Source organism: Penicillium cataractarum (genome assembly GCF_028827025.1).
Source record: "Penicillium cataractarum strain IBT 29864 chromosome Unknown utg000009l, whole genome shotgun sequence".
NCBI lineage: Eukaryota > Fungi > Ascomycota > Eurotiomycetes > Eurotiales > Aspergillaceae > Penicillium > Penicillium cataractarum.
In genome coordinates this window covers 1,303,388-1,329,752 of record NW_026622745.1, presented here as the reverse complement: position 1 = coordinate 1,329,752, position 26,365 = coordinate 1,303,388, and the positions used below count along the sequence as shown (strand labels likewise).

Genomic DNA, 26,365 nt, shown 5'->3' with positions numbered 1-26,365 from the left:
AATTATTACACTTTATACTATCTTTATGTAATCAGCCTTGCACACTTTATTTATCAGTCTCAGTGTGATTATACATCCATATCTTCCAACGTGGACGTCATTCAACATATTGTCAATTATTATGTCTTTTAACTCTGTTTCAGCATCTTTTTCTATATATATCTCATTACCCATTAGAAACAGAAGTTTCTACTTAGCCACATGATTATATCGTAGTAGTCTTTTCTCTCTATAATTATTTATGCGTTAGAAGTCTATACATGTTGGCCCTAGCGGGTTTAAACGGCGTAAAATAACAGGATCTTTCATGTAAAAAATTAAATAACACAGGTCAGGATTTCTAGCACCGTTGAGCCTATAGTGATCGTAGTGGTGTTAGAAAAGGACGCTAACTTGGATGACCAGCGAGCTTTAAGTGACCGCCGAACTGCATGCCCGCCTTTTCCCCGAATGCCAAGACTTTCGAAGTGACCACCTTGCGCAGCTCTCCCTCCTCCAACCATCAACCAGGCGACCAACCATTGGCAGCTCTGCCCGATCCTTTTCTTGTTTTCATGTGTCTCTTTTGATTTCTGGACTTTGCTCCTTTTCTTTGGCCATCATGGCCCAATCCTCCTCCTCTCTTGATGTCCTGCTGAAGGGCAGCTCCGGCCAAAGTACGCGCGGTCTATTGCGGATCATTATCCTCCTTACAATCGCTGCGGCCGCCGTGGCCAGTCGTCTGTTCAGTGTTATTCGTATGAATTGACCCAACATCTACATTCTGATTCCTCTGTTGCTAATCTCAATTCCAGGATTTGAAAGTATTATTCACGAATGTATGCTTCCCTGGCCCCTGCTGCATGGCCCAGAATACAACTTGGCCTCGACCAGATGACAGATCTCGAAATATTGACCTCTTTCCAATTGCAGTCGATCCCTGGTTCAACTTCCGTGCAACAAAGTATTTGGTTCAAAATGGCTTCTATAGCTTTTGGGATTGGTTTGATGACCGTACGTTGTTCATCCTGTTCGGATTGTCCGTCAACATGTTGCTAACGACTATTGCGTCTTTGCTCAGGAACATGGCATCCCCTGGGTCGTGTCACTGGTGGCACCCTGTACCCCGGTCTCATGGTGACCAGTGGTGTCATCTACCACATCCTTCGCTTCCTCACTATCCCCGTCGATATTCGAAACATTTGCGTTCTGCTTGCCCCCGGCTTCTCGGGCCTGACTGCTCTGGCAATGTACCTCTTGACTTGCGAGATGTCGACCTCTCCCTCTGCCGGTCTCCTCGCTGCTGCATTCATGGGAATTGCTCCCGGTTATATCTCGCGTTCCGTCGCTGGTAGCTACGATAACGAGGCCATTGCTATCTTCCTGCTGGTCTTCACCTTCTTCCTGTGGATCAAGGCCGTCAAGAACGGATCGATCATGTGGGGAGCTTTGACTGCTCTGTTCTACGGCTACATGGTCTCGGCCTGGGGTGGATATGTCTTCATTACTAACCTCATTCCTCTCCATGTCTTCGTTCTTCTCTGCATGGGTCGCTACAGCTCTCGTGTGTACATCAGCTACACCACCTGGTACGCCCTCGGAACACTGGGTAGCATGCAGATCCCCTTCGTTGGATTCCTGCCCATTCGCAACAGCGATCACATGTCTGCCCTGGGTGTCTTCGGACTGATCCAGCTTGTGGCCTTTGCGGACTTTGTTCGTGGTTTCCTGCCCGGCAAGCAGTTCCAGAAGCTCTTGACTGCCATGGTCCTGCTCACTTTCGGCCTTGGATTCGCTGGTTTGGTTCTGCTCTCCGTTTCGGGTGTCATTGCTCCATGGAGCGGTCGTTTCTACTCCCTGTGGGATACTGGCTACGCCAAGATCCACATCCCTATCATCGCGTCCGTCTCCGAGCACCAGCCCACTGCCTGGCCGGCCTTCTTCTTTGATCTGAACTTCCTGATCTGGCTCTTCCCAGCTGGTGTGTTCATGTGCTTCCAGAACCTCAAGGACGAGCACGTCTTTGTGATCATCTACGCCGTGCTTTCTAGCTACTTTGCTGGTGTCATGGTCCGTCTGATGCTCACCCTTACCCCAATTGTTTGCGTCGCCGCCGCCCTGGCTCTGTCAGGTATTCTCGACCACTTCATGGTCCTGTCCAAGCCGAACCCCGAGGCCCAGACCAAGACCAATGCTGAGGACTCCAAGTCGCTCCGATCGACTCAGAAGCCCGTTGTTGGCATCTACTCGTACTTCTCCAAGGCTGTTGTGACCGGTTCCATTACCGTTTACCTGCTTCTCTTCGTTGCGCACTGCACCTGGGTCACCTCTAATGCCTACTCGTCTCCCTCCGTTGTGTTGGCGAGCCGCATGCCGGATGGTAGCCAGCACATCATTGATGACTACCGTGAGGCCTACTACTGGCTCCGCCAGAACACCGCCGATAACGCCAAGATCATGTCTTGGTGGGACTATGGCTACCAGATTGGTGGTATGGCTGATCGCCCCACCCTGGTCGACAACAACACCTGGAACAACACCCACATCGCCACTGTTGGCAAGGCTATGAGCTCCCGAGAGGAGGTCAGCTACCCTATCCTTCGTCAACACGATGTGGACTACGTTCTGGTCGTCTTCGGCGGGTTGCTGGGCTACTCGGGTGATGACCTGAACAAGTTCTTGTGGATGGTCCGTATTGCCGAAGGTATCTGGCCCGATGAGGTGAAGGAGCGTGACTTCTTCACTGCTCGTGGCGAGTACCGTGTCGACGATGAGGCTACCCCTACCATGCGTAACAGCTTGATGTACGTTAGCCTCCTTTTACCCCTTACAGCGGACACAGTTCACTAACTCTCCTATAGGTACAAGATGTCTTACTATAACTACCAGTCTCTCTTCCCTGCTGGCCAAGCCGTCGATCGGGTTCGTGGTACCCGTGTGCCGACCGAGAGCCCGCAGCTCAACACCCTCGAGGAGGCATTCACCAGTGAGAACTGGATCATCCGGATCTACAAGGTCAAGGATTTGGACAACTTCGGTCGTGACCACAACAATGCGGTCGCCTTCGATAAGGGTCTTAAGCGTAAGCGTGCTTCCAAGAAGAAGGGTCCTCGCGTTCTGCGAACGGAGTAGACTTGCCTGTGAATTAGAGTTGTTTTTGCTTTTTTCTGTCTTGATATTCTCCTGTGATACTGGTTACTTTTTCACGGCATGACGAGCTTGTCTTGTCTGCATGATTTCTATCCTTGGTTCTCCGTATATTCTTCGAGTCAATAGCTTAGAAACAATATACAATGGAACCTTTTGGAAAGATTGGACGTACATAGTAGCCCTGCCCGGTAGTCTTGCAAACCTAACCTAGGTAAAATACTGGTAGTTCCATCCATATGTCCACTGGAAGGCTAGATATATATCCGTGGAAATGGATCACCCCACCATTTTCAGAAACAACAATCAATACCTACACAGAGGAATCATTAGTTTATAGGTCCTCATCTATCTATACTGTTGGCTCATCCATGAAACACTACATTTCATTACCCATCAAGTAAAAAAGAGAAGAGACTAGCATTCAAACGAGGGCCTAGATATGTACAAGAGCAAAATATCCTGGCCAATCTACTCTGTACAACCCATCAATACCAACAAAACAAACCCGCAGAGCTCACAAATCCCGAATGAAAAAAAAATAAGGAAGGATTGTCTAGCTCAGGAAGACTCCATAACCCCAATGTGCTCCGTTGCTTGTTTCCCCGCCGAGGGAGCCATTCATCTGGTCTACCCTCGGCCACTCGTTCCGCCCTTCAAAATGATGCGACTATATTGCACACGCAGGATATCCGTGTCACGATGGCTCCAGTATCAGACGGAAGGTCAAGGTCAGACTTCCGGGGAGGGACTGCCACCATTCTGTGTTGAGTTTATTTCTGGGCTGGGAGTTTCTGGGCGGGGGCGTCGGGGACTTTGACGTCGGAGAATTCTTCTTGGCCGACGGCGCGGATGGTGTAAGTGTCTGTATTTGGAGAGAAGATGTCATGGTCAGTAAGTCGGTTCTAGAAAGGTCCTTGCGTATAGTGTCTTGTGGGTTTCCGTGCGTCTTCGTTGCGCCCAGCGTGCTGGGTGGGTGGCATGATGCTAGGTGTCGCGAATGTAGGAACAGGGACACTCGGGGAGGAATTAGAGATCCGGCGGTACGTACAGACAGCAATTGAGAAGGCGAATAGACCGAAGCCGGTCAGGGCATTCTTGAAAAGATATGGCCGGCGGGCACGCAGGAGGGCGGCACCGGCGCGGTAGTCCTTGCCGTAGTACGTGGAGTTGAAGCTGTAGAGGGGCGCAAGATGTTAGCCGAGGCCAAGTTATAGGCTGTAGGAAGATGCTGGTCTAGTCACGTACATTCCGGTGGCCATGGTGAAGGGTGGTGGGTGTTGAAGATTTAGAGGAAGAGAGGCTGGCGACAATTCGATGGCCAACTCGGAAGTCTTGGCGCTGATTACTTTTTGCCTGCAGATTGGGATTTGTATACTCTCGTTATGCCCCTACTTTGGAGCTGTTCTATTATACTGTGCAAGAGGCAATTAGGTCATGAATAACTAAAAGTCTCGGATTTGGGATTAATTTAAGACACTTCATTGTTTATCAATCGAAAGGATTGCCTGCATCTATGGTGGCTCTGTTGGCTTGATGTAGACTCTACAGCAGATAAGACGATTGAATGCCATATTCCTCGTGATGCTTCGGATATTAGGCCAGATAGAAACCTCTGTGGCACCTTGATAGTCACTATCTTGTTTAAAACAACCCTGGTTTATCTGGATGTTAACTGATGGTATCGTGGTCCACTTCTGCGCAGGCCCAAGAGCATCGACAACTTTCCCCAACTTTTCTCCCGACCCCTGCGACCTTCTCTGCTTCCTTCATATCCACCTTGCACGCTCCACGCTCCTCGCCCTACACACCCGACAGGCTACTTATCCCTACTCCCCCTCTCAATCCATCCCACACGCGCGTAGTTCGGCCTGTCGCTCCGATCCTTTCTTATCGTCACCCACGCTCTAGCGTCCCGGCGCGTCGTCTCCGCCGAGCAGCTCCAGTCACGCTTCGGCCCGGCTAGGAAAGACCTCTCGAGCTTCATCTAGACCCGCCCGCAAAACCGTCGCATCCTGCCGATCACCGACCAGCGCACACCCTCCCCCTTCCTCCCTCCGAGCCGCGATGGCTCAATCGACCGACCAGGTGGTCGACCAAGTCGCCCAGCTCAACGCCGCTCGAAGCCTCGTCCTTGGCGATGCCGCGCTCTACCCGCAGATTGTAAACGGTATCCTGCCCATCGTCGGAGCCAACGCCAGACTGGAATTGCGAAGATGGGGCGCGGACTTTTTGGCAGAGACGTTTGCTAGTCCGATCCTAGCTACGGCGCAGAAGCAGCAGCTTGCGCCGACCGTCTTGCAATCGATTCAAGAGACCTTAGCTCTGCCCGAGACGGATACGGCAGTCTTGTCGAGCTTGGTGCAGACATCTGCCAGCTTATACCCGCTGATTTTTCGCCATATGTACGTTCGCGAAAGAGATGAGGATGAGGCATTGGTTAAGGACGTTACGGATACTAATGCGTCGCTCGTAGTGTGAATCACCCGGAAGATACCAAGACATGGGAAACCATGAACGCGGTCAAACAAGAGATCCTCCGGAAAATGGACTCTTTCCCATGCCCGGTCAAGATTTGCTGTGTCAAGTTTCTACAGCGCGTCGTCCAGGTCCAGACGCCTGGTTTGATTGCGGACCCTAGGGTATGTTCCGCAAGCCGCGTCCCCCCGGATCCAGATGTCCAGGATACTAAAATCCACCAGCGACCCGATCAAAACGAGACGTCCTTGGCCGTTGTCCCCCGGACCCACGCCCTGCTTGCTATCCCACACCTAGAGGCCGAGGCATCTGGTTTACTTGACCGGCTACTCGGGGTATTCCAAGAAGAGACAAGGTTCGAATCTGGAGACTAGATCGATCGGTACTGTTTGGTTGATACTGATGCTTTCTAGTGACCCCCTTATCGTCAATGCGACTCTGAACTGTCTCGCGCCTTTGATCCGCACTCGCCAGTCGATTGCGAACAAAATTATTCAGACGATTATGGACTTCTATCCCTCTAAACATGTCCGTCCGCCATTCACTCCTACTGTCCGTGTCGGCGTCAAGTCCATGGAACGCACTGCCCGAGCATTGCTGTTCAATGTAATGAAGAAGTATCGCAATCTACAAGCGCTATTTGTTACTCAAAGCGAAGGCTAACTAATCCACTCCAGGAACCCCAGCCACCCACTGATGGGGAAGATGCAAGCGTATATCGAGCGCATGATGCAATCTCGACTTGAGGTCACTGAAGATGCCTCTCGGAAGCGTGGACTGCCCGTTGAGCCGACCGATGGCCTGGATAATGCTAAGCGGGCCCGTCTTGATGCCATGACACCTCCGCTGCTCAACATTCCCCCTCTGCCTCCAGGCCCGACCAGCTTTGATCAGCTGTTCACCATCACCCAGGATATCGGTCTGTCCTCCTTTGATGTGAAACAGTTGCCTCCCGATCTAGTGGTGAAGATTGCGGTCCCACTACTATCTCAAGTAAACCCGTCGTTGCTTACTCAGGCTGTCGATGTAAGTAGACCCTCGGGAGAAGTCGAAGTGGACAAGAGCTAATTTGTCTTCAGGCTATACGAAACCGATATCAGACTATCACGAAAGAACAAAACTTGAAGCGGCAACAACTACACCAAGCCGCTACGGCTGCGGCTGCAGATGACGACGATGATTACGAGCCTGACTATGAACCCCTGGATGTTGGAGCGAATGTTTCAGAGGAGGCCGCTGCTATCACAGCAGAGGATGTAGAGTTGGAGCCCGATCTGGTATCCTTGGGGCCCTTCGTTCTGCCTCAACCACCAGCATTGACCGAGGAGGAAGCAGGTGATGTAGGTCGCAGCGCAGTTTCGCGGGTATTCAGCATGATTGATGCTGTCGAAACAACCCCATCGCCCGCTCAGAGCAAGAACCAGCAACAACCGGGTTTCGCACGACTAGCTGGAAGTACCTTTGACCGAGATGCCTGGGTTATACTTCTTACTCGTTTGGCCACTCGCGCCCCAGCTGGTCTGGAGGGCGGTGACAAAGCTAAAGGGGATCTTGCTGGTGGAAAAAGACAAACAACTATCTCGGATTCGATCCGCGAAACACTGTACCGTTATATTTTGGAGGATTTCCGCGCTCGACTCAAGATTGGAATTACCTGGCTCAATGAGGAGTGGTACAATGACCGGGTTCGCATGAAAGCGGCCAATTCGGATCGTGGTGATGAAGACGAGGAGCCCACCGTTGCGCTTTATTATGATACCTGGGTTCTGCGTCTTTTGGATGGTTTCCTGCCATACCTTGACTCCCGTGATATCAAGGTATTGGTGCGATTCCTTAGTGAGATTCCAGAGGTCACCATCGCCATTACACAGCGGGTGGCCAGTCTGGCTAAAGATCCGGAACGTGTGAATCTTACCGTGCAGGCCTTGATGTGAGTATTCTTAATTGTGCTCTGACTTGGTCTTAATTTGTCTAACGCCGCCCTTTCCACAGGTACTTGATCATGTTCCGGTCCCCTGCCCGGGACATGTGCCTTAACACGCTCGAGGACATTTACCAGACTTGTAAGACCCACTTCCCCCCCCCCCCCGATCTACCCCAACGGAAATGGTCACTGACAAAGAATCTCCCAGACGAGGAATCACGCCCCGCAGCTGGCAAGGTCCTGGCCAGGTGGCGCCCCCAAGCACTTCCTGCGCCTGCTGAGACGGCCCCAGCCCCCTCTGGTGCCGTAGAGTCTGCACCAGCCGCTCCCCAGGCAGAGGTGTAAGCCCCTGTGCATCAACATGAACGTCCACATTCTTTTGATTATTACGGAGTAGCGCAGAATGGTGGATGAATACATATTCTTATTTCTTCAGATTCCTCAGATTCCAATTTCTTTCCATGTCTTACTCGATACCTTTGTTTCTTTTCTTGTTGCTACATTCCATATCCAAGTTTTTTTTTCATATTGGTTCTCCGGCCCAACTTTGCTTGAATGCCACGCCTATAGTTGTTCATTTTCGAGGTCAACAAAATATCATGGGTCCACTGGAATCGGAATCCTAAGCTACCAAAGTAGGCTCGGACTTGGCTTGGGAGTCCTCTTTGTTCGAGGTAGCTGGTGGCCCCTAGCAACACTTGGATTTCGGTCTCTAAGGACTTTCCACGGAATTTCATCTGCTTTGATCAACCTTTCTATCTTAAGGGTATAGTAATTTTGTGGGTTGAAGGAGTTACTTATCATCTTGTCAGGCAGAATAGGCAAATAGATAATTTGTTCTCCTTTGAATTCAATTCCTTTTCTCACGGCCTCTCTTTGCCCCCCCTTTCTTCATATTTCATATTCTTTAATAGTAAAGGTTGATACCTAAAGAAGAAAGACATCCCCATCTCAACGAACTGGGTTCCTGAAAAAAGGCCTCATCGATCTTAGTCCGCGGCACGTTCAATTAAGATCGTGGAATCCTAACCCTGGAAGGCATGATAACGACTCTCTTGACTTGAAGCTAGTAGCTTCATGGAAATCGACCCGGGGGAATGAATGAGAAGTGGGGGGGGGGGGGGGGGGGGTGGTGAAATTGGGGTCCTGCACCTTGATCATAACCTGCTTCTTAATTGACTCGATAGAGGCTGGTACAGTGAGACTGGGTAGGGGGTACTCTCCTCCGCGCCCTTCGGCCTCGAGAGCCAAGTAGCCCAGGGCATAAAGCTCAATATCACTTGTCCACTGCTCTCGGTCACATAGGACCATTGAGTTTGGAAGTTGGTTAGCGTCCTTAGCTTGACAGAGGATATCGATGATCGGTAGGTCCATGTTAAGTCTTTTTATAGGGGCGAAAGACTAATCGAACCATCTAGTAGCTGGTTCCTGCCGAAGTTTCCCTCAGGATAGCAGTAAATGTGAGTGATCAAGTATAGGGGTCCAAAGGGTTGTAGGGGTCCAAGGAATGAATGGTTCAATATAAAAGAGTGCTGGAATGGTCGGAAGAAAACCTTTGGCCAAGCATGCACTGGTAAAAGCTTTACTGGCTTGATTAGTGGGGCGCCTAACTTGGTTGGGAGAGACCATCAGTTAGGACCTTCGTGGTAAATAATAATAGTGTATTACCGGGTACTTTTGACCAGCTATACCTAAGTGTAAAATGGATACGACTATAGGTCTGGAGCTAGCGGCTGAATCCCGATATAATGCGTAGCTAAGAGAGTACTCCCCTAAAGAGATACGGATCATCAAAGGATACATCAACAAGAACCTAGAACGAGGTTACATTAAGAGAAGCGTATTGAAGAATTTCTGTCGGATTAATATTAATCTCGAAGAAAGGGACGGCGAGTTTGTGGAAATTATATTCGTTGCCTCCGCTCCATTTCGTTCGCATAATTACACGCTGCCTCCGACGCTGTTCTAACTTGACGCAGCTTGGAAACTGCGAGTACTTGTTGACCTTGCGTTTTTGTGCTGTCAGATTCAAATCTTGTCCGATTTTCTTATTCTAGGTATGTTGCTCTCTTGAATGCTCGATATCCCTGTTTTGATGTTTACCCTGTGTCTGTTTTATCTTTTTACCTGTCCTACTTAGTCTGCCATTCAATTTGAACCTCGTTGTGTCAGTATTCTTCATTTTCAAGATCGATCAAAGTATTATGGGCTCACCAAGATTCTAAGCCACCAGAAGTTGGCACAAACTTTGGTTAGAAATACTCTTTGCCAGTTTGTTCGAGGTAGCTGGTGGCTCCTAGTTAACACTCAATTTCGCTCTCGAGTCTTTCCGCGAAAGAATCTTTTCACCAAAGTTCGACTCCTTTCATGAATTCCCAATCCATGTCCTGTCTTCCTTGGATTCCTTTCCATCGTCTTCTTTAGCTTAGCTTCGTCTGAGTGGAGGTCCCGTTCCACCAAAATTTGTCCGCTTTGATGTACTGCCAATCTCAACGACTGGGGTTCTTTGGTTTCTCTGATTTTTCTTCTATCCTTTTTGGTTATGCCCGTGAAGCTTGAATGTGTTCATGGAGAGCACCATATTTTTTTTTCCAGAATTGGCGGGCTTAGATAGGGATTTGATATTGTATTTCTTTGTCTTGACTATGCCGACCTCCCTTACCTTAGTCTGGCCTCCACATACAGTGTTGACTAGCGGGAGGTCTCTGGAGTCTTTTTACCGAGCTTCATTCTCTTCAAGGATGCTCACTCTCAATCCACTGTTTTTCTTTGACTCCACTGATGCCCTTAGCGTAATATCAATGGTAAGAGGACTAGGTGCCGGTTGTTCCAGCAGTTCCCTTGTCTTCCATACTCGACGATCGATCGGCGGTAGCCTTTCACGCAAAGTCCGCCTAGCCTCACAATTTTCCAACCTCGAGTCGCTACTTTCTTTGTCCTTACCGTCCTCGTCGACTTGAACTCGATCTTTGGAAGGCCAAGTCCCGGTTTTTTCACTCGGCCCCAGGTCTACAGTCGACTTTCGCTTTCACGGATCTTTCCATCAAGCTGCGCCTGCTTTGAAGAAGTTTCCATTCCCACTCCACTATTATCTTTGTTGTTATGAGGAATATTCCTTTCCGAAATACCTCAATATAGAATAATCTGCCAGCCACTTGAAGTTGAATTCTTTGTACGAGTACCTCCCCCGACAGTGAACCTTTGTGTACAAATACTCATGTAGAATCCTCGCTTTTGAATCCATTCTCAACTTTAAAAAATTTCTGTTGTATCACTGCACCTTCATTGAGTCCCTTCCAACATGTCGGCGAAGAGAAAGTCGTCTGCCCTGAGCACACCGGCTCATAGTGCACCCAAGAGACCACGAGAGCAATCTGTTGCAGAATCTATTGCAGAATCTATTGCAGAACCTGGCGCAGAGTCCGTTGTAGAATCTGGCAAAGAATCTCTTGCAGAACCTGGTGTAGAATCTGGTGCAGAGTCTTCCTCGGAATCTGCCTCAGAGCCTGTCTCACAGTCTGGCTCGGAGGAGGAGATCGATATTGATGATCTCGATCTCAACGTGTCCTACGTGGGCAAAATCAGCCTGCCGAGTCCGCCTGTGCGGCCCAAGCGGAAGAGATGGACTCATACGGGTAAAAAGCCAATCACCCTCATGGAGAAAGTCCCTAGAGGGTGGAATGACCAAGAGCCAGATCTAGATCCCGAGTGAGTACTCCGACTCGTGGGGTATAAGTATATGACAACATTCACTGACTTGTTTTTCTTATTCCCAGAGACTTTGATGCTCAAATCGCTCGGTGTAAGGAGCGGATCACTGTGGATAGAATCATGCCACATGTCTTCAAAAGGAAGCTGGACAGGCTCGAGAAAGAAAAGAGAAGGAGAGCGTAAGTTGTTGCTGTTCTTACAAGAGGCTTTGCTAGACTGTTTCGACGCTAATTCACTATTGTGTACTCTAGACACTTGATGGGAAATTACCCAGGACTGAGCTGGAATGTCGTCAATCGTATTATCCAGCTGCAGGGCGTCGCCAAACATCTCGAGGGGCGACACCAAGCAGGACGCGAAGGCGAATACGAAAGGTTTCAAACCGTGCTGGCAATCAAGAAGGCATATCAAGAGGGGGACCTAGATTTGCACGAAGGACTTGTGACATACTGGTCTAAGGGAAGGAGACTTTGCGAGCCAAGGCCCTATGAATATGCCGAGATGATGGCTATTAATGGGCGGCACGGCAAGGAAGGGGGTTTTTGGGTTGAAGAAGTAGGTAGACATTGATAAGACTTGACTACGAACATGATGCAAGACTCTAACACTTTGAATTTCTTCAGGGCTCCGTGCACGATTACAGCGTAAAGTTGATGGACCATGTTCCTTGCTTGACGTCAAATATATCACACAAGAAAGGGGTATGTTAACACTAAGATCTTCTCCATCCATCCAAAGTTCGGTAGGCGGGGGATGAGAATCCGCTAACTCGAGTCCCACTATCATCATTAGATGACGATCCAGGTCCGATATCCTGGCACTACCTCTGGCCAGGGCTTGATCTTTGCCGACGATACCGGGTCCGACTTCATGACTTTGTTTGACTCGGATATGGCGGATCTCAATTCTCATTATCGAAACAACGGCGTCAACGTGGTATCTCCTTCTAAGCTGCGCACAATCCCGGTTAAAACATTCAGTGGCAACGAGGAATGGCACGACATCTACGAAGTTGAGGTCGCGTTCGCTGATCCCACCGGTGCCCTGCTCACAAGCTGGGACCGTCTCAAAGTCCTCGTCTTAGGTGATCCAATTGGCGGCCCTACTCCTGACAGAGTCAATGGACCGTGGATTCGGTACAAGCTGCACACCTCCACTGCTCCAACCGCTAGGGTTGACATGGGTATATTCCGCATCAAATCAGCTTTAGCACAAGGAACGCCAGTTGGTGTCCTGCCTGCGTGGACCAGAGTCATGCCCCCATAGCTCATCAGCGGCTGGCCAAAATCACTCATTTTATATCGTACCATATGGGGTCAGCTTTTGGTCTCATCCGCTTTCCTGGTTCTGATTGATGTCACTCGCTTGATTGCTCGATTTGGCTGACTATCCTGTTGGTACTGATGCCGATTTCTGGCATCATTGCCCTTCTATAAAGCCAAATTCTGCTCTTGTTTACGTTTCTGGTTCTGGAATTATGCTGCTCGCTTGATTGTTCGATTTGGTTGACAGGTGCGTCGGCGCTGATGTCAAATTTTGGCAGGATTGCCTCTGTATAGGATCGGCTTATCGTCTCATCTGCTTTCCTGGTTCTGACGGAAGTCGCTCGTTTAAATGCTCCGTCTTGATTGGGGCTGCTTTGTTGCTTTTGAAGTTTGCTGTTTTGGTCTTTTTTTGACTTTTTGCTCATTCCTGAGTCGAGTTGTTGTTTGAATTGTGTATTTAGTTTTGATTTTTGACCTTCCAATGCTTGATTTACGGTTAGAATCGAATTTCTTTTAGACATTCAGTATTCAAAGTAATCACAGTCTCCAAATCCTTGAGACACGATGGAGTAGTATAGACAGATGGCTTGGTATCAATAGAAGAACAAAAAAAACAAAACAAAACGCAGAACACGGCTTTCCTTTTCGTAGTGAACCAAGAAATCGACGCCAACCCGACAGATGTCACATTAGCAAAGTAGACGATTCAAAGGGAAAGAGAAAAATAACAAGTTGGATTCCCAGAATGTACCCCGTACAGAACACCTCATATGATTGAAAGGTATAAAAGTCCCATTCCCATTCCATGCAATCATCGCCCGAATCCAGGTCCCGTAAGTCACGAACACCGAAAGTTTTCCCATATATAGCGTTGGACTTCGAGATTGAAGCCCGTATTTCAACGGACACCCTCCATGCACTCCCCGCACATCATGCTTCCACACACACGCAAGCTTTCTAGCTCAAAACGCTGATCAAAATGACATTTGCCTTTGCAGCAATATCAGAACGGAAATAGGGGGATCTTCATTAAGGAGAAGGGGGAGAGAAGTTGATGCAGACTCCACAACAAAACAAAACATCAAAGCAATCATGTCTATCAGGTACATGTTCCAGCCCTTCGCCATGAGCAACAGGCCAGCCCAGTCAGTCATGACATCGACATTGTGAAAGCCTGGCATTTTACCGAGCAGGCATGTGACTTGAGCTAGATTCCGTAGAGATCTCAGGTTGGTGTGGGTGGTAGTGTATCGTGTCGACTGGTTTGGAAAGGAGAGAGGGCGAGGCACTGGGCTTGGAGGTGGAAGGTTGGAATAACCCAGCCCGAGCGGGAGGTGGAGAGAAGAGAGAATTGCGGGAAGTATCAAGTCCGGGAGAGCGGCGCTCGAGGATATGGCTGGGATGTGGCTGAGCCTTTCGCACATCTAGTGGAGAAGAACTCTGAGATCGGAATCCAGACTTATGTTCGGTGTCATAGTCTGGATTGCGGAATGGTCCTTGACCTGGGTGACGAGGATCCTGCTCGGTGCCATAGGGTGTGTTGTTGGCGGATGAGTTGGCGGCCGACATGTTCTCAGGAATAGTGGACGCAGATCCATTGGGTGCGTTGATATCGACGACCCGTTTTTGGGCTGCCGGTGTGGCGAAAGAGGATGCTGGGGGCCTGTGATGTTGGGAATATTGGTGCTGTGGCTGTTGCTGATGAATGGGATGTTGAGGATTGGCCCAGGGCGTTTGCTCTAGGAAAGCTTCCTCGGCTGCTGTGCGGAAAATATTTGACGACATGGCTGACACTGCACCACGAGGGGGCATTGCCGATGAATGTGAATGTCGTGGAACCGACACTCGTGTCTCGATAGATATCTAGGGATGCCTGTCAGTAATGCTCGTAGGCCTGGGGAACTCGGTCAACTTACCCCCATCTTCTCCAGATCATCTTCCAATTCGGACGGACGAGCCCCCAATAAAGTCGGCGCGGCCGGGAAGCCAACATACTTGGCGACTCCAGCCATGATGGAAACCTCATGGTTGTAAGCGGTCTGGTGTGCAATTTGTTGCGACCGGCGGGTCGGGAATGGCACGATATGGTGCGGGCTGAGCTCATCCGTCTTGAAACGATCATGCTGGATGGCATAGAACTGCTTGCTGATCGCACTCGAATGACGCTCGCGCACATCACGAACGCGCTGGAAAAAGGTACTGTGACTCTGCGCACGCTCGGCCAAGCTCTTGTTCAACAAGGCCTTTAAGCGGTAGCGGTACAGAGTATGCTCGTATTTGATTTTGGCGTCCCGGTAACGTTGCACACATTCAATCTGACGCAGGTACTCGGGATGCGTCGGATTCGGTCCAGTCAGCATCTCCAACTCACGATTGAGTTTTGTGATCCGTTCGTCATAAATTCTGCCATGGTTGTCAGCAATTTGAAATACTGACAGGAAACCGTGTAGACATACTTGTCCCGCAACGTCGCAAACTCTTTCTCCAACGTTGCCAATGATTCCATGGCCGACATCTTTTTCGCAGCTAGAGAGAATATTTAGTGACGGGCTCAAAAGAGTGAATTCAGAGGAAAACTTACACTCTTCTTCCACCCGAGCGGCCTCCGAATCATCGACCTCGTCGATGGGTTCAATTGGTTCTTCGACTAGTCCGAGACTGTCAGCAATTTCCTCTATTAAAGCGCCTGCCTTGCAGGTGTCCGTCTTCTCAGTGCCAATAGCGAGCACTCCTTGTTTTCCGCTTACCTTTTTTAGCCCTTCTGCTCTTGGATGGCACCACTGGAAGTTCTGACTCGGGTATATCGTCGACAGCCAACTCGTCGTCCATGATAGGTCCTGGCTCATCATCCATCATTGGCTCTGGTGAAAGTGGGGTATCGTCGTCGATTGGGTCGCTCAGATCGCTCTTGATGGAGCTTCGGCGTTTCTTGAGCGGCTCGTCCTCGCCGAGCTCGGTTCCAGTCTCATCGCCGGCCTCAACGCGCTTGCGCTTCTTTCCGATACTATCGGGAAGCTCCACATCGTCGAGTTCGGCAGTCTCGTCATCGATTGCGTTGTTGTTGGAGGGTCGTCGTGGTTTGCTGGGAGAGTCGTCCACGAGGTGCTCATCATCATCGACGTCGTCCAGTGTGGTGGACTGGTGAAGCTTACTGGGGCTTGGACCAGCGCTGCCAGTACCCCCAGCACTCAGGACAATGTCTCGTTTTCGGATATTGTGCGGGGAATCTTCGATGCGCTCGGTTTCCGCCTCCGAGTCGTTTTCTAGCTGCCTCTCGGGCTTGGGGGAATCATCAAAGTCAGATGGCTCGTCGTCGGACACGTCGTCGATCTCGCTCAAGCTACTAGACCGTCCGTCATCCATGAGAGGGTCATCCAAGAAGGGATTCCGCTCGCCATTGGTCATGGTGGACTCGGCCCCCGTTGTCGGACCAACTGAGGTCTGCTCTCTGCTCTCGGCAACCTCCATCGGAGAGTATGATATAGTCTGAGTGTATTTCGGGTGGGTTATACTTAGGAGAAGGAAGGGTATGGTAGGAGGGTGGTTCTGGTGTGTCGAAGGCAGCTCTCGGTAGAGTGGTGATTAGTGGTAGGAGAGGGGTCAGGACGGCACAGTCACCGGCCCGCCTGAATAGAGGACGACTGTTGTTCTATATCAGAGATAAGATCGATTAGCTCAATTGCCATTGTGTATGGGCCAGAATTGACCCGAAAATGAAGGTGGAGGAAAAATGGGTGGGTGGGTGCGATAGGTAGGATGGCGCCTCCAGAAGGCGGTGCGGAGATTGATCATCGCCGGATTGCCCCCAGAGTCGGCACCAAGCGCCCCAAAGCAGACTGGCACCTCGCGCAGGGTCAAGAAGCGAAAATATAGCTTCCCAGGAATCCGAAGTCCATAATAATCCAAAATAATAGCCAGAACCCCCTCGTAGACAGATGTAAAATCCACAGCGACGTACCGTTGTAACAATGCGCCGGGAGCGATGCTGGTGAGGAGCACAGCTGCTCGCGATCGAGCCCGGTTCTCACTGCCACCGCGTTCCTGGCTCACAGAAGTCTGAGCCCGAGCACTCCCACGCGTCTCGCTGGTATATAGTATCGCCAGAGGCTTCGAGGTCGTCTGGGCGCCAATGCTGGAACGACGAGGGGAGGTCGGTTAGGACGTGGGCAATACCACAGTGGAGGGTCGCGGGAGGACAGTCGGCATGAATAGGCACAGGAGGATGGTAACTGAGGTTGTCGCAATGATCGAAGAGGGCTATGGGAAAGCAACTCGAGTCAACGGCCTCGGAGAAAGGGGAGTGAGAGCGACAAGACTGCTATGATGGGGTGCAGCAACAGAAGCGAGTGACGGGGTTCTGCCGCGTCCCGGCGAGGGCGAGGCTTCACCGCCTGCAAAAACTCCCAGATCACGTGGTGCTGACGTCGCCGGAGACGGTCACCTTCCGGGGATAAATAGTAGCAACAGCATTGTTGAATTGAACGGGTCAGAACTGTAGAAAGACGATTATGTATATGAAAGATAGAGTATAAATATGACAGATGTCACTATTCACTTACAAAATTGTGAAAAAGGTGGTATCGATAACCCCTCAAACCATATATTGGACCTTTTGAAAAGCCCAACTCTATTGAAAAGAAATTATCAGTGAGATATTTTTAGTTTCACCTATAAAATTCCTCCAAACTCACCACTGTTTATCCGATTTGAAGTATCAAATCGTTATTGATATCTTCCAAACTTGGAGTACAAAATCATGTGATGCGTGACAGCTCCCGCGCCAAGACCGATAAGGCCAATGAAAAAAAAAGTTCGGAGATATGAGCAGCCTTTCCCCAGCGACATTCAACTCCAAAACATTAAACAAACCCCGAAGGAATAGGTTTCTCCGGGATCACAGATTTCTCAAAATGGGCAAGAAATCCAAATCGCAGTCAAAGTCGGCCCCTGAGGCTCCCACCAACGGTGGCCTTCCGTTCCTGGGCAGCGCACCGCTTGATGCGGGCTTGTCTTCGCTGTTCGAGAAGAGTGTATGTCCTGCCAATTGTTGAGCGAGAGAAAAAATCGCTAATTGTTTGGATTATAGGCTGGTCCAGTGAAAACCCCCACTGTCAAATATGTCGAGTTCAAGCCGAGGAAACAAGCGAAGGAAACTGAGGATGTCGCCGAGTCGGAGGAGGACGAGGCTGAGTCTGAGGATGAGGTGATGGAAGATGCTGCTGAGGATTCCGCCAAGGGAAGCGAATCCGAGGCCGAGGACAAGGCCCCCGATACCCAGAGCCGCAAGCGCAAGAGAGGAGGAGTGGAGGATGACCTCGAGGCTTCATACATGCGCCGCATTGAGAAGGAAGAGCAGAGGGCCGAGGACAAGCGCAACGCCGAGCAAGCCAAGCGCCAGAAGCCCACCGAGGATGATGACGACGAGAGCGATGCCTCAGAGGCGGAGGCAGAGGAAGACGCTGAAACCGAGGATAGCGACGAGGAGGAGGCCGGCAAGAAGGAGCCCGTCCCCGTTCACGAGAGTCTGTCTGGCGGCTCCAAGGCCAGCGAGGTCGAAAAGTCCAACCGCACGGTCTTCCTGGGCAACGTCTCGACCGAAGCCATTAAATCCAAGGCTGGCAAGAAGACCCTTCTCCGACACCTGGCATCCTTCTGCTCCGACCTGCCCGAAACCTCCGGCCCACACAAGGTCGAGTCGATCCGTTTCCGCTCCGTGCCCTTTGCCAGCGGTGGTGGCATTCCCAAGCGTGCCTCTTTCGCTCGCCGCGAGATTCTTGACGATACGACTCACAGCACCAACGCCTATGCCGTCTACACCACTGTCCAGGCAGCTCGCAAGGCCCCTGCTGCGCTGAACGGAACTGTGGTTCTGGACCGACACTTGCGTGTTGATAGCATTGCTCACCCTGCCGAGATCGACAACAAGCGCTGCGTGTTCGTTGGTAACCTGGACTTTGTCGACCAAGAAGTTGCTGGCGAGGACGAGAACGGCAAGAAGAAGAAGCCCCGCAAGCCGTCTGATATCGAGGAGGGTCTTTGGCGTGTATTCAATGCCCACACTGGTGACACCAAGGATAAGAAGGCCGTCAAGAAGAACGTTGAGTTTGTCCGTGTGATTCGTGATCAAAACACTCGCGTTGGCAAGGGCTTTGCCTATGTTCAATTCTACGATGGTACCAGTGTGGAACAAGCTCTGGTGCTCAACGAGAAGAACTTCCCTCCTCTGTTGCCTCGGAAGATCCGCGTGGCCCGGGCCCGCAAGGTGATGAAGAGACGTGATGATGCTGGCGGCAAGGGTGCTCGTGCGGGAGACTTGGCTCGCAAGACTCTTCAAGGTCGTGCGGGCAAGCTGCTTGGCCGTGCTGGTGCATCAAAGATGAAGACCGAGGGCAAGGGTGGTATTGCTGGTAACTCATTCGTGTTCGAGGGTCACCGTGCCAGTGAGGGTGGCTCATCGACGTTGAAGGTGAAGGTGAAGAGCCGTGGTTCCAAGGGCAAGCCCAAGAATCGCAGCAGCAAGCGTGCGGCGGCCTACCGGGCAGCTGGTGGACAGAGGCCATGATTGGAGAATAAAAGAAGTGTTTGATAATGTATCTTATTGGCGTTGGGATGGGCATTTAAATTACTTGCAGATATCATCAATTGACGATTCATCTCTACAATCAGCTCTCCCCACAGTATAGGTGTTGTCTTCTAGTTAGGCTCTGTATCAAGAGAAGAGGTCGGCCTTGCGCTATATCAAAAGGAGGATCCTTATTAACAGTAATTTACCTTCAATACTATTATGTAAAACGGATGCATATACACCAACTAGACAAACGCATAAAATGGTATGAAATAGATAATCAATTCATTGTATATGCCGCCTCTGTACTGTAACCCGCCACAAGACGGGGCATGCTAAGCAAAAAAAGGAGAACCTATAGAAATGATGGCCTCTTTTTAAGAGTCACCATTGTCACTTCTGTATTTGGATTGAAAGTGAAGTTATTCAAAGCAACGTCAAAGCAACGTTATATTGTAGCTTGCCGTGGACTGAGACGTCACGGAGATCTCGTCGGTCGTGATCTGCGGAGACCCGCTTATGTACTTAACTTGGCCTTCCACCACTACCTCAGCATAGCCATTTCCCTTTCTTTACGCTTTGATATCCGTCTTTCTTCTAGTTTACACGCCCTAAAGTGAGAAGGCTATTCACATGCTTGCTGCACTCGCCATCATGATACCCCATGGCGCACGACGTGCCCTTCGCCGGATAAACGAACGGGAAGTGAACGAGAATGACCGGGCAGACAACTTAGACACTACAGACTCGAATTCCGAGGTTCTTGATACCCTATTTATGATCAACTTGCTTGACAGAGATACTAACCATACGCACAATATCTTTATAATAGAATTCTGAATATGTACCTAGTACCTGGGACGTTCTCCAAGTGCGCGCTCTCCTCCAGTGGAGAATGGGGGTCCCGGTCGAGATCGTGGACGAGATCATCGACGCAGCAGAGTACTGGCTATCTACCACCGCAACGATGACCGCACCAGAAAAAGGCACGCACCGAGTCATCGGAAAAGACCGAGACCAAGTCCTCCTAAAGACAGCCCCTCTCTGCTACGACCGCAAGGTACGTTTCTAGGAGGGGTGATTCCATCCCCCGATGACGTATGCGCTAACAAAAGTATACACCGCGATAAAGCAACTTGAACGCTCCTCCGATTCTCCACAACCACTCCCCCACCGATCATCTACTCATCCATGCCGCAAGATCGTGTTTCGCCTATCGTCTCACGACCAGGGGTCTGGCCATATTTATCCAGATATGTACGAACATTCCTGGACTTGGTTCGACGCGGAGATTATCCATGGGGCGCATGCGCAGAAGATGTACATCGATGGCGAGGAACAAGTCCTTCTGGATAATGAAAAGGGTGAAACTGCGATATCTCGCGAATCTGGAGATCCTCTTCTATTGCCCAGTGCGGACAAGATCCAGCTTAACGGTGCCCGGGTGAGTGACAAGCAGGATGTCGAGATTGTTTGGCATTACCAGGATGACATACAGCCTGATTCGCCCGCAGCTAGTGATATTGAGAAGACCAAGGGTCGGGGTCGGGCTACGCTCGATGGTCGGTTTGTACGTGAGATGCAAGTTGGGGATTCTATTGCTGTTTGGGCTCGGGCGCGCTTTCCCGGATGGTCTAATCATGTTCACCGGGCTTCTGCGACTGTGTATTGGGCTGTTTAAGGGAAGGGGCTTGGATACCATAGATGAGACTTGCGAGTCTCTCCAATATCTGATCTTACTCCTATCGGCTCAATTTATCTCCTCTGGATATCTTCCGATTAGAGGACAGTATTAATGATACCCTCATCCTTGGTGTTTTGATGCGCTCTTCAGCCTAGAATTTAGCGATGAAGGCAGTCATATTATGATTGAGCAGTTGAATAATATAACAAGATTATTAGAAACATGAACAAGATTTAGCAAGACATGCCCTACACTATTCGAATGTCCAGAGAGATGATCTGCGTCTAGCCTTATTCTAACCTAAGGCACCCAGGCACCCAGGCCACAACTCGATCACGCAATTTCGCCAAGCCCTCCAGATCGACGTGACGGGGGAGTATAAGACCAAACGCCCTCCTCGACCAGCTTTCTTTCCCCTTTCCACCCTTTCAACAGCCTGTCAGGCATATTGACGAAGCTCTAAGCTTGTCCAACACCCCCACTAACATGCCCCCTTGAACAGACAAGGGGATGCCCCCTTGATGGCAACCACACCAACACTTCTGACCAAGATTCCCCCCATCGCCCTTTCCGCCTGGCAGAACCGACGTAGCCGACCAGCCGAAGCAAAGAGCAACCAGTGGGGCTCACTGCGTCTCTCGGCCGGCTCAGCTCAAACACAGTCCATCAATGGCGTCCCAATGATCAGCTGATAAGCCGAATGGGGGAAGTCGCCCTGCCCAGCCATGATCCATTTCAGCCGGATCCACGTCGTCTCGACCGAGAAGATACAATGTGTCATGGACAGTGAGGGGGAAACACCCCGTACACAACTTCGGACTGCTTTTCCCCGGCTCTAGCGATGTCCCGACTTGTCAATGATTGCGTTATCTGGACTGTTCCAATGGTGATCGGAGACTTACGCATTCCATTTGCGTATCCCACGTCCATCATTCCTGCTATCGTGCCGCCAAGTCTTGGCTTTCTGGAGTCTTGGGAAGAGCGCCCGCCCCTTTTGGAACAGTTTCCCCCCTCTTGCGACCCGCGTTGCGATAAACTTGCGGTCTGCGGTTGACGGATGACTGTGCAGTTTCTCTTATATTTAGATACCCGAATGAATCCCATTTTGACTTGCACTTCCAATTTTCCTACTTTCCCTAACTCTACGCCTTTCTTCCATATCTGGCCCTCTCTTTCTTCCCCACTTTCTGGGTTCCTTGTCCCTTTCGTCTGATTTTGACTCCCTCCGCACATCCATTTGCAACCATGGCTACCAGGAAATGCGCAGCTGTCGTTGTGGGTGCCGGCCCAGCTGGTGTGGCCGTGGTGGGCAACCTGCTAGAGCGCCAACTAGGCACGATAGCCTGGATTGACCCTAGCTTCGAGTCTGGCCGTGTGAACCGGAAATACCGCGAGGTTCCTAGGTGGGTGGTTCCGGTCTCAATCTCGAAATTCGATCTCCAGGATCAAGGTTAACGATCCTGATGTAGCAACACCAAAGTTGCCCTTTTCCAAGCATACGCCAACGCTGTTCAGCCCTTCAAGACGGTCATCGAGAACACCCCTCGACCCAATGCTTTCACTACTATGGCCAAGCTGGACCAGGAAAAGACATGTCATTTGCACTACGCCGCAGACATGATCCGCGGTCTCACTGATGGATTGATCAAGATGGATCAAGTCCACGCCTGCCGCGGCTTCGTGACGGCAGCCAACCTTAACAGCAGGGTAAATCCAGTCCCCTCCCCCAGTCTCATACCTATGTCCATACTATTGCCGATATCCAACTATGCATACCCCGAGTGCAGCAAGGCTAATAATGACATCATGGTAAACAGACATCCAGCGACTCCCAATGGACCGTCCGCGTCAAGCAGCACGGCTCATCCGACGAACTCACCATCGAGACAACCCGTCTCATCCTCTGCACGGGCTCCCACCCCACCAACATCCCAGTCCCCGTCCCAGGCCTCAACATCACCCGCCTAGACCTAGATACAGTCCTGAAACCTTCCGAACTAGCAACAACCCTCCCAACAACCACCCCAACCACCGTCGCCGTCATCGGCGCCTCCCACAGCGCCATTCTCGCCCTCCTCAACCTAGTCACTCTCGCCCGCGACTCCCACCCACACCTCCGCGTAAAATGGTTCACGCGCCACCCGCTCCGCTACGCAGAGTACATGGACGGGTGGATCCTGCGCGATAACACGGGCCTCAAGGGTCTAGCCGCGGACTTTGCGCGCTCCCAACTCGAAAATGATAAGCTACCTACGTCCGCTGCGGGCAAGGTCATTGAGAAAATCGATTGTGGCGGTGGCGAGGCCCGTGAGATGGCGCAGTATCGGGCTGAGTTGCCGGGTTGTTCGTATATCGTTCATGCAGTCGGTTTCACGAGGGATCCGTTGCCGCAGTTACAGAGGGATGGGGAGGCGTTGAGTATGGAGTTTGATCATGGCTCGGGCAAGTTCTATGAGCGTGGGGATGGAGATGCTATTCCGGGCTTGTTCGGTGCGGGAATTGCGTTCCCGGAGAGAGTGGTCGATCCGCATGGGAATGTTGAGTATGCGGTGGGCTTCTTCAAGTTTATGAAGTTTTTGAAGAGGGTTGTGCCGTCTTGGGCGTGAGGAGATGCGCGGTGGATGGGGTATTCGCTGCGCTCGAATCCCTAGTCATTGAGTGTGGGTGTCTTTTTTGTATGCATCTCTATGCTATACCCGGCGCACCAGGAGTTCGTCTTTGGTCTTTTATTCGGCGGTTGTTTACTCGATCATTCTCTCCGGAGAATTATTCTTATTGTCAATCCTCGGGTTAAATTCAACATCCCAGGTCATGATTATCACTGCATTAGTCGACGAGTCATTCATAAACAACTTTTAACCTCCCTAATGATCCATTATCACGTAGGATGCCAAACCACGATGCCACCAACCCGGCTACTCCTGTTGGTTATATTGCCTCTAATCCGAAGACTATCTACAAAACCATAAAGGGCTATACAAGAGCTATATGTCGCCTTTAGCTCCTAGCGATATTCTAGGCTTCTAGGAAAAGTCCTTAGAAGGAAAAGAGCCTCTGCCTCTATGAATCGCCCTCGACCTCTGCTTACCATACAAACTCATTCCACGACATTCGTAGACCTCATTATAATGCCCATTCCCAATAAATCCCCTGTCCTCTCATCCTTCCAACAGCTTTAAAAAGGACACTTGAATTCCAGTGGTCTAGCGCCCCAATAGTCCTCAACAAGCCAAACCTCCTGTGAGGATTATTGCCAGGCCCGCACTACTGCAGCATCGACTTTACAAACCCGGTTTGCCGGTACAGGCGCGGTTCTGGCCAGGGGGTATACCATCAACCATCCAGCCACCCGTGGAGACAAGCCCAGTTGAGGTGTGGGACTTTCCACCTATTGTCAAGGGCTGGCACCGATTTGTTGGAGAGGATTGGGTGGTTTCTAGCAGCGACGACAATGATGAGTCTAGGGCTCGCCAGCGTCGAGATTTGATTACAACTTGGACTTCTACTGCGCAGGACTTTCGGGATGTAAGAGAGTGCGAAATCCTCGAATAAAGTAAAACCAAGAGGCTAACTCAATAAAGTTACCATATATAGCCAAAAGCCCCAGATTCAGTGCCCTGGTTCACACCCGAGGTAAGGAATGCCCGCGGAGAATATTCGCTCATGTATATCTGCGGTCGTGATTCCAACTTTGAGTGGTACCAGGCTCTCGAGACGGCTGATTTGAATATCGTGAAGTTCAATCGCGATGGTCAAGTTCTGTTTGATCCTATCACAGCTATTCTATGCTTGTGGATGAGTGTGCCCTGAAAACAGGACGGGTACTTATTTCGAGCTTTGGTCTTGATGGAACTCCTAGTAATACGTATCGCGTTCCGTGTCTGGACCTCTTTGATCCGAACATACGAATCCAGGGCCTAGGGAAAAGTGTTGACGACCAGATAGAACATTTTAAATCTAACTTAGATCGTGATGATCCGAAGCACATGTCTGAGGAAAAAGCGTAAGCTTGTACTAGGTGTTATACAGATCGCATAACACCCCGATACATTATCTAGCCTAATTCGGCCTAGCGCAATCGTAGTAGGGCACTGGGAAAGACTGGTGACGTGCGCCGTCGCACGCTGTGGCCTGAAACGAAACAAGCGCGGAAAGTGAAGTATACCTGGGTGTAAACATGGAAGTCAAACGCTTTGTTTTGAAAAAGCACCATAACGGTACACATACATGTCTGCTAGGATCAGCCAATTATAGTTATGCATACTAAGTGCTTTAGCAAAGTGCGGGGTACGCTGTAACGATTGGATAAGCATGCATGTATCCTCGATTTTCCCGGCAATCACTTCCTTGATGTGAGCTCTAATACAATCAAGCTTTCTATGCTTTACTCCAGATAGCTCACTACAATAATCTGTATTGAAGCAATGTAAGTTTTGATGCTTGCTTATTGTCTGCGATAAAATCTTTTGTGGAGCATCACCTTTTGGGCTCACCGAACGTAGTATGGGTACTTATTGTATCTAAGAACAGTTATTAAGGGTATAATTTCTCAACCTCATTCATCCGAAAGTTGATCGATTGTTAAAGAATGACTATTCATAGGAGTTGGACCTTTCCTGCTAGTACTTGTGGCCATGCCTACATCATTCAAGACCAGTCAAGGGTCTTCCAGTAGTCGGCAATCGGTTTCGGGCCCCAAGTCAACTTGTCGGCGGCGCCAGGAATAACCTGGATTCTCACATATTGAGATCCCTTGAACACATAGTGTTCACCTTCCACCTTGGCGTCAGGAACAGGAATAGCGGCATCAATCGCAGTAAATCCAGCACTTGTGAGACCTGGCCACTGGTCAACTAGCGTGTAGGGTCCGTAGATGATCTTGTCTTTGCCAAGATCAATGCGGATGGAGTGCGTTCCCGAGAAAAGGTATGTTTCAGTCGAGGACCCAGGAAGATTGATTGCGGCGTCGATCGTATCAAATGGAGTGGAGGCAAGGCTCTTCCATTTGTCGGTAATTTTGAGAGGCCCCTCAAGGAGGGTATCGTCGCCCCCAGGACTAAACTTGATGCGTATGACGAGGGCGCCAAAGAAAAAATAGAACTCGTCCTTCGTCCCAGGAACGGAAACAGCACCATCAACTCTGCCAAAACCAGCTTTAGTTGTCGCAGGCCAGTAGTCTTTGATTTGCTTCGGGCCGAATACTATCTCCTCGGTGCTACCGTACGAGGTCCACTTGACCCGGGCGTAACGTCTACCGGAGAAGAAGTATCCTTGTTGGTTCTCCCCGTGAACGATGGCTGCGTCGACCATTTTGGTGAATTCGTTCGAATGTCTCGTTGAAAGTCGTATAAAATCTTATTGTGAACTTGTGGTTGTAGGTTTGTTGGAAGGACAATTTGAGAGAATTTATATGTCTACTCAGACACAGACCTCGTTCCGGCCTTTAGGTCTATGACACTTAAAGATACGGTGAGTGCTAGGCTCTAATAGCATGAACTTGGTATTGATGAAAATCCCTCATACGAATGAAACTCTCTCAAAATGCTGTGTTACTACGCTGCGTTGGCGCCAGTAGACTGCTATGTTCCAGTTGAGAACCCTGAAATATCTCG

General features: G+C 50.2%; 9 protein-coding genes across 9 annotated transcripts; 6 read left to right on the top strand and 3 right to left on the bottom strand.

Moving 5' to 3' along the window:
* Positions 1-601: 601 nt before the first annotated feature.
* On the top strand, positions 602-3,111 carry N7496_011084 (dolichyl-diphosphooligosaccharide--protein glycosyltransferase subunit STT3; the record flags this gene model as incomplete). The annotated part of the gene is made up of 5 exons (XM_056703997.1): positions 602-737; positions 795-818; positions 874-993; positions 1,061-2,783; positions 2,841-3,111. The coding sequence occupies 5 exons, from the start codon at positions 602-604 to the stop codon at positions 3,109-3,111; spliced, it is 2,274 nt and encodes a 757-aa protein (XP_056549957.1).
* A 788-nt stretch (positions 3,112-3,899) lies between these two features.
* On the bottom strand, positions 3,900-4,388 carry N7496_011083 (uncharacterized protein; the record flags this gene model as incomplete). Its single annotated transcript, XM_056703996.1, has 3 exons — positions 3,900-3,991; positions 4,178-4,302; positions 4,375-4,388. The coding sequence occupies 3 exons, from the start codon at positions 4,386-4,388 to the stop codon at positions 3,900-3,902; spliced, it is 231 nt and encodes a 76-aa protein (XP_056549956.1).
* Positions 4,389-5,193: 805 nt separating this feature from the next.
* On the top strand, positions 5,194-7,867 carry N7496_011082 (RNA-processing protein PTA1; the record flags this gene model as incomplete). The annotated part of the gene is made up of 6 exons (XM_056703995.1): positions 5,194-5,531; positions 5,603-5,959; positions 6,018-6,221; positions 6,282-6,630; positions 6,684-7,534; positions 7,597-7,867. Coding segments are annotated over 6 exons (2,370 nt in total), but the record flags the coding sequence as incomplete, so codon positions are not given.
* A 2,962-nt stretch (positions 7,868-10,829) lies between these two features.
* Positions 10,830-12,505, top strand: N7496_011081 (uncharacterized protein; the record flags this gene model as incomplete). The annotated part of the gene is made up of 4 exons (XM_056703994.1): positions 10,830-11,236; positions 11,305-11,418; positions 11,491-11,794; positions 12,032-12,505. 4 exons carry the CDS (start codon positions 10,830-10,832, stop codon positions 12,503-12,505), a joined length of 1,299 nt encoding a protein of 432 aa, XP_056549954.1.
* Positions 12,506-13,686: 1,181 nt separating this feature from the next.
* N7496_011080 (uncharacterized protein) lies at positions 13,687-15,972 on the bottom strand (the record flags this gene model as incomplete). Its single annotated transcript, XM_056703993.1, has 5 exons — positions 13,687-14,367; positions 14,421-14,907; positions 14,961-15,030; positions 15,086-15,151; positions 15,252-15,972. The coding sequence occupies 5 exons, from the start codon at positions 15,970-15,972 to the stop codon at positions 13,687-13,689; spliced, it is 2,025 nt and encodes a 674-aa protein (XP_056549953.1).
* A 1,442-nt stretch (positions 15,973-17,414) lies between these two features.
* On the top strand, positions 17,415-19,066 carry nop12 (rRNA-processing protein NOP12; the record flags this gene model as incomplete). The annotated part of the gene is made up of 2 exons (XM_056703992.1): positions 17,415-17,534; positions 17,591-19,066. 2 exons carry the CDS (start codon positions 17,415-17,417, stop codon positions 19,064-19,066), a joined length of 1,596 nt encoding a protein of 531 aa, XP_056549952.1.
* Positions 19,067-19,702: 636 nt separating this feature from the next.
* N7496_011078 (uncharacterized protein) lies at positions 19,703-20,750 on the top strand (the record flags this gene model as incomplete). The annotated part of the gene is made up of 3 exons (XM_056703991.1): positions 19,703-19,828; positions 19,902-20,129; positions 20,202-20,750. 3 exons carry the CDS (start codon positions 19,703-19,705, stop codon positions 20,748-20,750), a joined length of 903 nt encoding a protein of 300 aa, XP_056549951.1.
* Positions 20,751-21,998: 1,248 nt separating this feature from the next.
* On the top strand, positions 21,999-23,359 carry N7496_011077 (uncharacterized protein; the record flags this gene model as incomplete). Its single annotated transcript, XM_056703990.1, has 3 exons — positions 21,999-22,156; positions 22,223-22,460; positions 22,571-23,359. 3 exons carry the CDS (start codon positions 21,999-22,001, stop codon positions 23,357-23,359), a joined length of 1,185 nt encoding a protein of 394 aa, XP_056549950.1.
* A 2,041-nt stretch (positions 23,360-25,400) lies between these two features.
* Positions 25,401-26,063, bottom strand: N7496_011076 (uncharacterized protein; the record flags this gene model as incomplete). The annotated part of the gene is made up of 1 exon (XM_056703989.1): positions 25,401-26,063. One exon carries the CDS (start codon positions 26,061-26,063, stop codon positions 25,401-25,403), a length of 663 nt encoding a protein of 220 aa, XP_056549949.1.
* Positions 26,064-26,365: the final 302 nt, after the last annotated feature.